Below are 13,764 nucleotides of genomic sequence, written 5' to 3' on the forward strand. Positions count from 1 at the left end.
AAAGTTTCTTCCTGTGCAGTCGCAAAAACCATCAAGCGCTATGATGAAACTGGCTCTCATGAGGACTACCACAGGAATGGAAGACCCAGAGTTACCTCTGCTGCAGAGGATAAGTTCATTAGAGTTACCAGCCTCAGAAATTGCAGCCCAAATAAATGTTTCACAGAGTTCAAGTAACAGACACATCTCAACATCAACTGTTCAGAGGGGAGTGTGTGAATCAGGCCTTCATGGTCGAATTGCTGCCAAGAAACCACTACTAGAGGACACCAATAGGAAGAAGAGACTTACTTGGCCCAAGAAACACGAACAATGGACATTAGACCGGTGGAAATGTGTCCTTTGGTCTGGAGTCCAAATTGGAGATCTTTGGTTCCAACCGCTGTGTCTATGTGAGACGTGCTGTGGGTGAACGGATGATCTCCGCATGTGTATTTCCCACCGTATAGCATGGAGGAGGAGGAGGTGTTATGGTGTGGGGGTAATTTGTTGGTGACACTGTCTGTGATTTATTTAGAATTGAAGTCACACTTAACCAGCATGGCTACCACAGCATTCTGCAGCGATACGCCATCCCATCTGGTTTGGGCTTAGTGGGACTATCATTTGTTTTTCAACAGGACAATGACCCAACACACCTCCAGGCTGTGTAAGGGCTATTTTACCAAGAGGGAGAGTGATGGAGTGCTGCATCAGATGACCTGGCCTCCACAATCCCCTGACGTCAACCCAATTGAGATGGTTTGGGATGAGTCGGACGGCAGAGTGAGTGCCATTTTCAAGGAGCGGGACTCTAACCCGGACGCTTATAAGAAATCCCGCTATGCCCTCCGACGAACCATCAAACAGAGTCAATACAGGACTAAGATTGAATCGTACTACACCGGCTCTGACGCTCGTCAGATAAGGCAGGGCTTGAAAACTATTACAGACTACAAAGGGAAGCACAGCCGCGAGCTGCCAAGTGACACAAGCCTACCAGACGAGCTAAACCACTTCTATGCTCGCTTCGAGGCAAGCAACACTGAAGCATGCATGAGAGCACCAGCTGTTCCGGATGACTATGTGATCACGCTCTCCGTAGCCGATGTGAGTAAGACTTTTAAGCAGGTCAACATTCACAAGGCCAGACGGATTACCAGGACGTGTACTCCGACCATGTGGTGACCAACTGGCAATTGTCTTCACTGACATTTTCAACATGTCCCTGACTGAGTCTGTAATACCAACATGTTTCAAGCAGACCACCATAGTCCCCATGCCCAAGGACACTAAGATAACCTGCCTAAATGACTACTGAACCCTAGCACTGACGTCTGTAGCCATGAAGTGCTTTGAAAGGCTGGTTATGGCTCACATCGACACCATTATCCCAGAAACCCTAGACCCACTCCAATTTGCATACCGCCCCAACAGATCCACAGATTATGCAATCTCTATTGCACTCCACACTGCCCGTCCCACCTGGACAAGAGGAACACCTATGTGAGAATGCTATTCATTGTCTACAGCTCAGCGTTCAACACCATAGTGCCCTCAAAGCTCATCACTAAGCTAAGGATACTGGGACTAAACACCTTCCTCTGCAACTGGATCCTGGACTTCCTGACAGGCCACCCCCAGGTGGTAAGGGTAGGTAACAACACATCTGCCATGCTGATCCTCAACACGGGGGCCCCTCAGGGGTGTGTGCTCAGTCCCCTCCTGTACTCCCTGTTCACCCATGACTGCATGGCCAGGCACGACTCCAACACCATCATTAAGTTTGCCGACGACACAACAGTGGTAGTCCTGATCACCGACAACGATGAGACAGCCTATAGGGAGGAGGTCAGAGACCTGGCCGTGTGGTGCCAGGATAACAACCTCTCCCTCAACGTGACCAAGACAAAGGAGATGATTGTGGACTACAGGAAAAAAAAGAGGACTGAGCATGCCCCCATTATCATCGACAGGGCTGTAGTGGAACAGGTTGAGAGCTTCAAGTTCCTTGGTGTCCACATCACCAACAAACTATCATGGTCCAAACACACCATGACAGTCGTGAAGAGGGCATGGCAAAGCCTATTCCCCCTCAGGAGACTGAAAAGATTTGGCATGGGTCCTCAGATCCTCAAAAGGTTCTACAGCTGCACCATCGAGAGCATCCTGACTGATTGCATCACCCCCTGGTATGGCATCTGCTCGGCCTCCGACTGCAAGGCACTAAAGAGGGTAGTGCGTACGGCCCAGTACATCACTGGGGCCAAGCTTCCTGCCATCCAGGACCTCTATACCAGGCGGTGTCAGAGGAAGGCCCTCAAAATTGTCAAAGACTCTAGCCACCCTAGTCATAGACTGTTCTCTCTGCTACCGCACGGCAAGCGGTACCGGAGAGCCAAGTCTAGGTCCAAAAGGCTTCTCAACAGCTAATTATGGCTACCCGGACTACTTGCACTGCCCCCCCACCCCCACCCCATATTTTTACGCTGCTGCTACTCTGTTAATTATTTATGCATAGTCACTTTAACTCTACCCACAGGTACATATTACCTCAACTACCTCAACTAGCCGGTGCCCCCGCACATTGACTCTGCACCGGTACCCCCCTGTATATAGCCTCCCTACTGTTATTTTATTTTACTTCTGCTCTTTTTTTCTCAACACTTTTTTGTTGTTGTTGTTTTATTTTACTTTTTTATCAAAAAATTAATGCATTGTTGGTTAAGGGCTGTAAGTAAGCATTTCACGGTAATGTCTACACCTGTTGTATTCAGCGCATGTGGTAAATACATTTTGATTTGATTTGATTTGAAAAGCAGCCAACAAGTGCTCAGTATATGTGGGAATTCCTTCAAGACTGTTGGAAAAGCATTCCAGGTGAAGCTGGTTGAGAGAATGCCAAGAGTGTGCAAAGCTGTCATCAAGGCAAAGGGTGGCTATTTGAAGAATCTCAAATATAAAATATATTTTGATTTGTTTAACACTTTTTTGGTTACTACATGATTCCATATGTGTTTTTTCATAGTTTTGATGTCTTCACTATTATTCTACAATGTAAAAATAAAGAAAAACCCTTGAATGAGTAGGTGTTCTAAAACTTTGGACCGGTAATATATATCAGAGTTCATTGAGTTGTACTGGCCTTATCTACAAATTTCACTGACACCTCAACTAGTCATCAATAATAATGAAAACAAGCATTATCCTTTCTATAGAAAGAGGTGAAATGTGAAATAGCTGATTTTTGCATATGCACAGGCAGTGGTTAAATTGAGCCTCAGATACCCGGAGCTGGCCTCCTGCACCTTGGGTCAAACTGTGGCTGAGGAGGCATCTGGTTACCCTGGTAACCTGGGGGTCCTGGGGGGGAAGTTAGAGTAGGCAGGGTCTGTGGGTGGGTACCCCGGAGCAGGGTATCCCTGGGAACCCTTGGGGTTGGTATCCCTGGGGTCGGTATCCAGGGGCCATGGGGGCCAGAGCCCCTGGAAGGAGGGGGCTGATCAAAATTAATTTGTGGACAGCTAGATTAATCTGCCCAGGAGTGTGGGAAATTACAAAACAACCAGAAAAGCATAAATATGGCATGTGACAAAATGTCAATCTGACCAAATGTCAGAAACATAATGAGAAAGCCACAACACTTGACTGTCAGATTCCATTGTCTTGTGATTGGAAGGGAGCATGTGCTTATGCTATGAGTAGCAGCAGTGTAAAAACAAGAGGGGGGGGTCAATGCAAATAGTCTGGGTGGCCATTTGATTAATTGTTCAGCAGTCTTATGGCTTGGGGGTAAGGAGCCTTTTGTTAAGGAGCCTTTTGGTCCTAGACCAAAGGTACTGCTTGCCGTGTGGTTGCAGAGAGAACAGTCTATGACTTGGGTGACTGGAGTCTTTGACAATATTTTGGGCTTTCCTCTGACACCACCTAGTATATAGGTCCTGAATGGCAGGAAGCTTGGCCCCAGTGATGTACTGGGCCGTACGCACTACCTTCTGTAGCGCCTTACGATCAGATGCCGAGCAGTTGCCATACCAGGCGGTGATGCAACCGGGCAGGATGCTCTCGATGGTGCAGCTGTATAACGTTTTGAGGATCTGGGGACCCATGCCAAATCTTTTCAGTCTCCTGAGGGGAAAAAGGTCGTGCCCTCTTCACGGCTGTCTTGGTGTGTTTGGACCATGATTGTTCGTTGGTGATGTGGACACCAAGGAACTTGAAACTCTCTACCCGCTCCACTACGGCTGTTCGGCCCGCCTGTAGTACAGGATCAGCTCCTTTGTTTTGCTCACATTGAGGGAGAGGTTGTTATCCTGGCACCACACTGCCAGGTCTCTGACCTCCTCCCTATAGGCTGTCTCATCGTTGTCGGTGATCAGGCCTATTACTGTTGTGTCGTCAGGAAGTCCAGGATCCAGTTGCAGAGGGAGGTGTTTAGTCCCAGGTTCCTTAGCTTAGTGATGGGCTTTGTGGGCACTATGGTGTTGAACGCTGAGCTGTAGTCAATGAACAGCATTCTCACAGGTGTTCCTTTTGTCCAGGTGGGAAAGGGCAGTGTGGAGTGCGATTGAGATTGCGTCATCTGTGGATCTGTTGGGGCGGGATGCGAATTGGAGTAGGTCTAGGGTATCCGGGATTATACTGTTGATGTGAGCCATGACCAGCCTTTCAAAGCACTTCATGGCTACCGATGTGAGTGCTACGGGGCGGTAATCATTTAGGCTGGTTATCTTCACTTCCTTGGGCACAGGGACTATGGTGGTCTGTTTGAAACATGTATGTATTACAGACAGTACCTGGTGTGACCACCATTTGCCTCATGCAGCATGACGCATCTCCTTCGCATAGAGTTGATCAGGCTGTTGATTGTGGCCTGTGGAATGTTGACCCACTCCTCTTCAATGGCTCTGCGAAGTTGCTAGATATTGGCGGGAACTGGAACATGATGTCGTACACGTCAATCCAGAGCATCCCAAACATGCTCAATAGATGACATGTCTGTTGAGTATGTAGGCTATGGAAGAACTGGGACATTTTCAGCTTCCAGGAACTGTGTACAGATCTTTGAGACATGGGGCCGTGCATTATCTTGCTGAAACATGAGGTGATGGCGGCGGATGAATGGCACGACAATGGGCCTCAGGAACTCGTCACGGTATCTCTGTACATTCAAATTTCCATCCATAAAATGCAATTGTGTTTGTTGTCCATAGCTTATGCCTGCCCATACCATAACCCCTCCGCCACCATGGGGCACTCTGTTCACAACATTGACATCAGCAAACTGCTCGCCCACACAACGCCATACACGCTGTCTGTCATCTGCCCGGTACAGTTGAAACCGGGATTAATCTGTGAAGAGCACACTTTTCCAGCGTGCCAGTGGCCATCGAAGGTGAGCATTTGCCCAGTGAAGTCAGTTACGACGCCGAACTGCAGTCAGGTCAAGACCCTGGTGAGGACGACAAGCACGCAGATGAGCTTCCCTGACATGAAATTCTTCGGTTGTGCAAACCCACAGTTTCATCAGCTGTCCGGGTGGCTGGTCTCAGGCGATCCCGCAGGTGAAGAAGCCGGATGTGGAGGTCCTAGGCTGGCGGGGTTACATGTGGTCTGCCGTTGTGAGGCCAAATTCTCTAAAACGACGTTGGAGACGGCCTATGGTAGAGAAATTAACATTCAATTTTCTGGCAACCACTCTGGTGGACATTCCTGCAGTCAGCATGCAAAGTGCATGCTCCCTCAAAACTTAAGACATCTGTGGCATTGTGTTGTGTGACAAAACTGCACATTCTAGAGTGGCCTTTGATTGTCCCCAGCACAAAGTGCACCTGTGTAATGATCATGCTGTTTAATCAGCTTCTTGATATGCCACACCTGTCTGGTGGATGGATTATCTTGACAAAGGAGAAATGCTCCCTAACAGGGGTGTAAACAAATTGGTGCACAAAATTTGAGAGAAATACGCTTTTTGTGCTTGTGGACATTTTCTGGGATCTTTTATTTCAGCTAATGAAACATGGGACCAACACTTTACATGTTGCGTTTATGTTTTTGTTCAGTATATTTTAATATTGTAATGATAATCAGAGAACAGGCCAGGGTCTGAATTGAATTATATGCAATACATTCCACTCCCTCATTTTTTATTTGTTTTACCTTTATTTAACTAGGCAAGTCAGTTAAGATCAAATTCTTATTTACAATGACGGCCTACACCGGCCAAACCCGGACGACGCTGGGCCAATTGTGTGCCTCCCTATGGGACTCCCAATCACGGCCAGTTGTGATACAGCCTGGAATCGAACCAGGGGGTCTGTAGTGACGCCTCAAGCACTGAGATGCAGTGCCTTAGACCACTGCGCCACTCTGAAGCCCCATATGGCCTTTCAGTGGCTGGCAAGTCCCAGCCATATTGAAGATTATTATAGGGAAATTTGTTCACAGCTATTGACGTTTCAGAAAAGTAAAACTATAGTTTTAAGCAGCTGCAGCACCAAAGTTATATTTGAACTTTCCATAGTTTACTTAATTTGGACAGATTGTAGAAATTCAACACTGAAGAATAAATAAATCAAGCAGATAAGTTCAAATCTTCCCTTTGCGCAGTTAAAGAGATCTATAATGTTTCTGGGTGAATAATTGCAGTATTACCTCGGGTTGAATGGACTGTTATCTTTAAAGCGATTTTTTTCTGTCTTTTTAATTCGGATTTGCGTCAACAAAGCCTTTTTCTTGATTTACTTTGTATAAAAATCCATTGAGTGTTGCTTGCAGGCGCGCTCCTCCATTTCCACAGGCTGCAACGGAAAACTTGATGACGGGGGCGTTGATGTCGTCGAGACAGCTGAGACGGTCGGCCGAATTGTGGTGCTTTCATAGAGATGGATAGATAGAGGACTTGTCTTTATATCTGTGCAAGTATAGTATCTGGGACAGCGTGGGCAGCGCCATTGAGGCTCTCTCCATTTTGAAGTAGTCCATTTGGACATGACTCCAACAGGGTCATCAGGAGGGATCAGCCAATAAAGTTGGAAGTCCCACCCAGTTGACTACATTAAAATGGTGGAAGCCCGCAATGGCACTGCCCATGATAAAAAAAGGATGATCTTCAAGTCAGAAATTCTGATGGTGCATTCAAGACAACTTGGAACTCGGAGCTCTAGAAAGTTTCCGACTTGGAATTCGGAGTTGGATGACCGTTCAAAACTATATTTCCCCAGTCTGAGCTTGTTTTTTTTTTGCAGAGTTCCCAGTTGAACTCTGCAACTCACTGAAGTCAGAGATTTCCCAGTTCACAGTTGTTTTGAACATGGCATCAGCTCTAGAAAGATGGCAGTTTCGGACTTGGAATTCATTGTTGAAACACCGTTCAAAACTATTTTTCCCAGTTGGAGCTCATTTCCCCCCCCCGATTTTCCATTTTCTTGAACGCACTGAAGTCGGAGATTTTCAAGTTCCCAGTTGTTTTGAAAGCGGCATTGGCCTATCATCTGACTCCCCTTGTTTAAAGAGTCACTGAATAAGCAGTTGCTCATAGAAAATAGGTTTCCGTCTTGGAGGTCTGTTTCCTGACCGATTATGCGCTTGGTTAATGATGTTTGTCCCCCACGAGACACTGTAGAAGCCTATTTCACTTCCTCAAAATCCCCAGAATGAATCTAAGATCATAAAACCATTTTGGAAAAGGTAGTCACTGCTTTACTGAGAGCAGAATTGTGACGATCACAGAATATATTTGTGCAACTCAAATTCACAGGAATTTCCTCAATTTCTCAAACAACCTTCACTTGCTATTCTCTGATAAAGGTACTGATTTAGTCTTCAAATAGGCAACTTCACATTTCACTTCACAAGAGGTTTAGGATCAGTGGGAGCATCTTGCACACAGTTTTGGGGTTGTAGAATTACAAACTGGAGCAGGAATAAACTTCACAAGATACCCATGTCTTTATTTTTTGCTTTGTCTTTCAGTAGGATTGTAGATTGTATTTGTAATTCAAGCACAGTGCATGATGCAGACTAAGAAAAAAATGTATCCACCAATTGAATAAAACCCAGCCTGGGTTTGTGTGAAGCAACAAGCACGTTTTTCATTTCAGTAAAAAAAAAAAAATGTTGGTGTACTTTTCAGTAACCCATTGACAAAAATAAAAAAGTAAATTCTAGCTTTAAATAATTATACACGTATTTAGTAACATCTTTAGACTCTATATATTTAACAATGCCATTCATTGGTATGGCAAATTAGACATTTCAGTTTTCTACAGTGGCTTCACATAAATTACCTAAATGAATTGATTCAGCAGATAAGGGAATGTTGAATTAAAATCCTTTAGCGACGCATTTAAACAAAATTCTCAAAATGGTCAAACCACTACATGCGTTAGGTACACAAGCAATCTGCACTCCAGTAGGAAAGAATCAATGAATTCTCTGAATCAGTTGCTTCCTAATACACAATTAAATACATTCTCAATTAAGGAGCAGGCAGAAGTCATAATAAAGCTTGAAGTAGGTAAAGTGTCACTCTTGATCCAGTGTGTTTGGCCTCCTGACAGCAATCAATGGAAGACGGTCTGCCTCCAGCGCTTGTCGTACAGGAAGGGCCAGAGGCTATCCCTCACTGCCGTCTTAAAGGGGATGGGCTCCACGCTGAGGCCCAGCAGCTCGAGACGGGAACATTCCAGCTGGGCGTTCTGAGGTCTCTGAGCCCCAGCACCCGCAGGCTGCTCCGTCATCTGGGGAAGAAGAGAGAGGGACAGAGGGGGTGGTGGGGGGAGGGGGGGGGGAGATAAACAGCTGGTGAGGACTGCATCAGGAAATAATGTTCAGATGGAGAATTATCTTTAAGTGCATTTGTGTGGGAGAAACAGCATGAGATGAGACAGATCAATAAACACGAGTTTATTCAAGAGTAACAAGACAGAAAAAGGAAATGCACACTTGCTATCATACCGGTATCAAATGACTGCTGGGCAGGTTGAAAGCATCTGCAATCGCGCAGGCCATCTCGTATTTGGTCATCTGTTCCTTTCCAGAGTAATGGAAGATCCCTCGTATTGATGGGTCCTGGAAAGCACACAAACACAATTTCAATAATAAAGGGACCAGACCATAGACATTGCCTTAGGGCTGTTCTATCAACCAGTCAGTTTGAGCTCACCTGGAGCCTCCGCTCAGCCATCTGTCTGCAGACTCGAGCCACATCGTTGACGTAGGTGGGGAAGCGCTGCTGACAGTGCTCCACACTGCAGCTCTCTGCCCCCTCCTGAACCTTGTCCCACAGCACCGTCACAGCACTCTCATCCACCCGCTCCACCTCTCCGTACAGTATGGGCACTCGCAGCACAGCCGCACCTGCATGCCACAGGGGACGAATTGGAATGACAGATTAACATTTGGGGATCAGGGGGGCCAAGGATGCGCGAGAAGTCAAGCAGGACTATAGTGTACGAAAAACAAAACACAATGACAACCATAATGACACCTAGGGCTATTGTAAAGGAATGAGTAGTGTTGACTCACCAGGGTTGTGTCTCAGGACCTCCCTCTCCCCCTCTAGTTTGGATTTGCCATACACATTTAATGGATTAGGAGCATCATTCTCTCCGTAGGGAGGGTTCCGACCATCAAAAACGTAGTCAGTGCTGATGTAGATGAGGAAGATCCCAGCTTCAGATATCACAATGCAAACAGGAAAATATGTTCAGTAAACTGTAGAAACCATAGGCCTACATGCTTTTTAGAAACATGTTAATAGTAATATTATACTTCCAACAACGTCTTGATGGCACACCAGTACAGTAAAAATGAGCTAATTTTAAAAATGTACATTTTTGAACATTTTGTGAATTTGTTGTGAATGCTTCTTCACCTGCGGGATTGTCTGGGGGGGGGTGCTGCTGAAGAGTATTTCTGTCTGTGATAAAGCCCTTTTGTGGGGGAAAATGAATTCTGATTGGCTGGGCCTGGCTCCCCAGTGGGTGGCCCTATGCCCTCCCAGGCCCACCCATGGCTGTGCCCCTGCCCAGTCATGTGAAATCCATAGATTAGGGCCTAATTTATTTATTTCAATTGACTGATTTCCTTCTATGAACTGTAACTCAGTAAAATCTTTGAAATTGTTGCATGTTGCGTTTATATTTTTGTTCAGTATATAGGACAAACTGTATACATTCAACATCTGAATTTGTTGCTATGTGCATCATGTATCTAGGAAAATTCTGAGTGTGTATGATTCCGATAAAAAAGCAGACCCACCTGCCTCTTTAGCTAAAGTCCCAGATGCATGGACATTCAGGTTCAGGGCTGCCTCTGTGTGATGCTCCACCACATCTGGCCTCCTCTCCGCTGCACAGTGCACAATCACATGGGGCTGGGGTAGGATGAAACAGAATATATTCAACACAAGGTAATAAAGTAAGGACTATGTATGTACAATGTTATCTAAGCCATTTATCCCATTTTTGGCTGTTTAGCCCTTCCTCTAAGCTACTGACGACAATGATTCCCACAAGGAATACAGTACCTCCAAAATTCTGCAGCCCACACAGAATGACAAAAGACACCGGTTACACTGCGGACTTCGACCCTCACCTGGAAGTCTTGAATGACCGCTCGCACAGCATCCTCGTCCGTTAGGTTGCATCGTAGGAAGCGGGGCTGAGCCCGTCTGTACCCACAGCCCAAGGCGTGCCAGGCATTATTCTGGAAATCTTTATAAACCGCACGCCCAAGCAGCCCTGTGGCCCCTGTCACTAGCACACGCCTGTAGGGGATGTCCACATTCTCCTAAAGAAGAGACGCAGGAAAAATACAACTTAACAAATCAATGTATAACTTTATGACTCCTGGCAATATAAAAACTGATGTTGTCATCCGCTCTAAATATGAACTTGGTAGTTACACTAAGCTAATCATTTTGAAATTCTTTATAATCATTTACAGCCTAATGTTTAAAAATGTATATATATTTCCTTTACATTTTGAACTGTGTACTGATAATAGTAGCAACAGGTGTGCATTCATTATGCTGATTCTGTTGCAAAACATTTAGTCTGCAACAGAAACCGTTTACACCAAACGCTGTTGAGTTCCGTTTTGTTCTTAAAAGGAAGCTGTAGTTCAGTCGTCTCTCTTTTTTAAAAAGCGGCTGGAAGAAGTTGGAAGGAACCCCGCGGACTTCACGCCATTTTAGAGCAGGAATTAATCGATAATGTATAGATGTGCAGCTTGTACTAAACACTTCAGAGACTATTCAGATTGGAAAGGGCAACGCGTGAAAACGATACAATTAAAATGAACCAAAACTTCCGTTTAAGAACCCAACAGCGTTTGGAGTATAAGGTTTCTGTTGCGAAACGTTTTGCAACAGACACGGCGTAATGAATACACCCCAGTACCTGTCACAAAATGGGTGCCCCGTGAGTCTAAACCGATTAGACACGATTCGAGACATTACAAGTCTTCGCCTCGATCATTTCTTAATCATTTATTTGAACTCTACTGGCTAGCTAGCTATACAACAGGATTAGCTAGATTAATTCATTGTAATACAGTGATGTAACATTATTCGCTAGCTATTCGAGTCTGTAGCTGTTCTCTCTCTCTCTCAACAGTAAAAATGCCCCCATTCTGCGCCCCCTCCAACTTTTACCTGCACCACCTCCACGTGCCCTGGGGTGAAATGTATCTTAAATTCCCTTTCGTTCATTTCTACAGAAATATCAATGTAATATCTACTATGCTCATTCTATAAACGCCAATGTATATATCATTTCTGGTGCGTAACTTCCCAGATCAGCTGTTTCCTGTCTCGCGAGAGGCTGCGCGGATGTAGCGATACAACAGCAGAGGTTATCTTGATAACTGGTTGAAGTTTCAAATGTATTAGTCCGTGTGTAGAGCATACACTGTCCAACGAAATGCTTACTTGCAGGTTCCTTCTCGACAATGCAACAACAATAAGAACTAATAAAAGCTAAGAATACGAAGATAAGTAAATGGCTCAGTAGAAAATAACAAACATTTTAGCATAACTATAATACAGGAAGGCACAATTTATAGTACAATATTTTTACACATGTATCAGGGGAGGGTGTGGTGAGTTAGGGGGCAAGTGTTTAAATTGTGCAGTGTTAGTATATCACCTTGCAAACACTAAACATGTATGCTAAATTCAGCAATTGGACCAATGGATACTGATACAACCCCCAACTAGCTGGGATAGCAAGCTAGCAGATGCATTCACACATTTGTATCAACACTATCCTAGCTCCTGTGGCTAAAATTGTTTAGCTAGCTAACGTTAGCTAGCTAGCTACCTTTATAGCAGTGGCAAAGGCTAATCTTAGCTAGCTAAATCGTCCGCTCTCACTAAATGATCGATCTTCACGTAAACCCTGTACCTTTACCTCATAATCTCCGTATTCATATCCCGGCATCGTTTCCCACAAATACAACCATACAACTCGGATCAAGCACCACCACTAATTTCGAAACAAAAGGACAGATAATTTTTCCGGCAACATAAATTCTTAAAGGGGAAGTTTTGTATTGTTTCCGCCTAGTTACCCATAGCTACCACTAGATGGCAGTTCTATCTCACAAATCATTTCACTATCAAGAATGATGTCATGATAGCCAGCAGTACTAATGCAGCATTATCATACACGTTACATAAACTATTTAAATATGTACATGTGTTTTTAGCTAATGGTGCCTGATATGTAGATATTCCCCCAGCCACTTCTAATGAAGCCTAGCTACTATAAATAATTGAATTCCACTTTTGTCATTAGCTACCTTCCTACCTTATAATAAACACCTTCAGTTCTCGCCCCATGATATAAGGTAATGTATGATACTCAAGGTTTAAGAAAATTAAGACTCAGTTACTTTAGCAAGTTGCCATATTCAGATGTGATATGGGCTGGGCTACGTGGGCTTTGTGGTTTACTATGTCTTTGAGCATGAGCGTCATATTTAGGACAGTCAACCCAGTGGTGAGAGGGTTGGGGCTGTCCTGTGGTTTCGTCTATAAGGGATACAGCTTTTGTCAAAATTGACTTTTCGTACCAGTGTTAGGAGAATTTACGCAGCAGGTAAGGATAATTAAAGTAGCAGGTTAGGATAATTAGGTTAAGGTTAGAAAATGGGTTAGGATTAGCTAAAATGCAAAACATTTACTTTTGACGTAAATTTAACAAAAGCTGTATCCCATCTAGACATGACAGTGTCTTGTCACACATTCCTGAGAGTGACATCCTGACACGTTTGAGTCTGCGCGTGCCCACTTGGAATGGTCACTTCAAAGACACACTTTAATCTGTTTTGGCAATAACAGCAGTGCATGGGCAATATTTGTGGTCAAGGTTGGGGTGGAGAAACGTGTGAAGGGTGGCAGATAAAGTAACAGGTGTTCCTTCCCATGACCCTAGAATGTGGAAACCTCCTTCCCCTGTATGGTATAGCTCACACACCTCTGGCTTTTACACAGTGTCATTAAAACAAAATTGTCCATAGAAACCTGATTGAAGATTTCATATCAGGTCAAGAAATACTAAATAATGTTGGCCAGAAATAAATAGATTGACCACCTCCAAAAAAAGAGTAACAATCAAAAACACATTTTAAAACTATGTAATTGACTGGTGGGGAAAAGGTCAAGCTAGAAACCACTCAGGAATTTAGGAACAGGTGACCAATTCCTTGGCCTAAAGGTTAATGTAGTAGTTGTGAAGGGACATCGCGTTGTTTCAATGTTGTCAGTGACTTAAAACA

The 13,764-nt window shown here is 44.6% G+C and overlaps 1 protein-coding gene across 2 annotated transcripts; it reads right to left on the bottom strand.

Moving 5' to 3' along the window:
- Window positions 1-7,905: 7,905 nt before the first annotated feature.
- On the bottom strand, window positions 7,906-12,536 carry mat2b (methionine adenosyltransferase II, beta). Of its 2 annotated transcripts, none has more exons than XM_041895201.2 (7): window positions 12,396-12,536; window positions 10,579-10,773; window positions 10,243-10,357; window positions 9,508-9,654; window positions 9,146-9,339; window positions 8,938-9,051; window positions 7,906-8,720 (listed from the first exon to the last, which is right to left on the bottom strand). In XM_041895201.2, exons 1-7 carry the CDS (start codon window positions 12,423-12,425, stop codon window positions 8,544-8,546), a joined length of 972 nt encoding a protein of 323 aa, XP_041751135.1. In that variant the 5' UTR covers window positions 12,426-12,536; the 3' UTR covers window positions 7,906-8,543. The 2 variants fall into 2 exon arrangements, with proteins under 2 accessions (XP_041751135.1, XP_041751134.1); XM_041895200.2 differs by lacking the exon at window positions 12,396-12,536 and adding an exon at window positions 11,639-11,803.
- Window positions 12,537-13,764: the final 1,228 nt, after the last annotated feature.

The sequence above is a fragment of the Coregonus clupeaformis genome, chromosome 13 (assembly GCF_020615455.1).
Source record: "Coregonus clupeaformis isolate EN_2021a chromosome 13, ASM2061545v1, whole genome shotgun sequence".
NCBI lineage: Eukaryota > Metazoa > Chordata > Actinopteri > Salmoniformes > Salmonidae > Coregonus > Coregonus clupeaformis.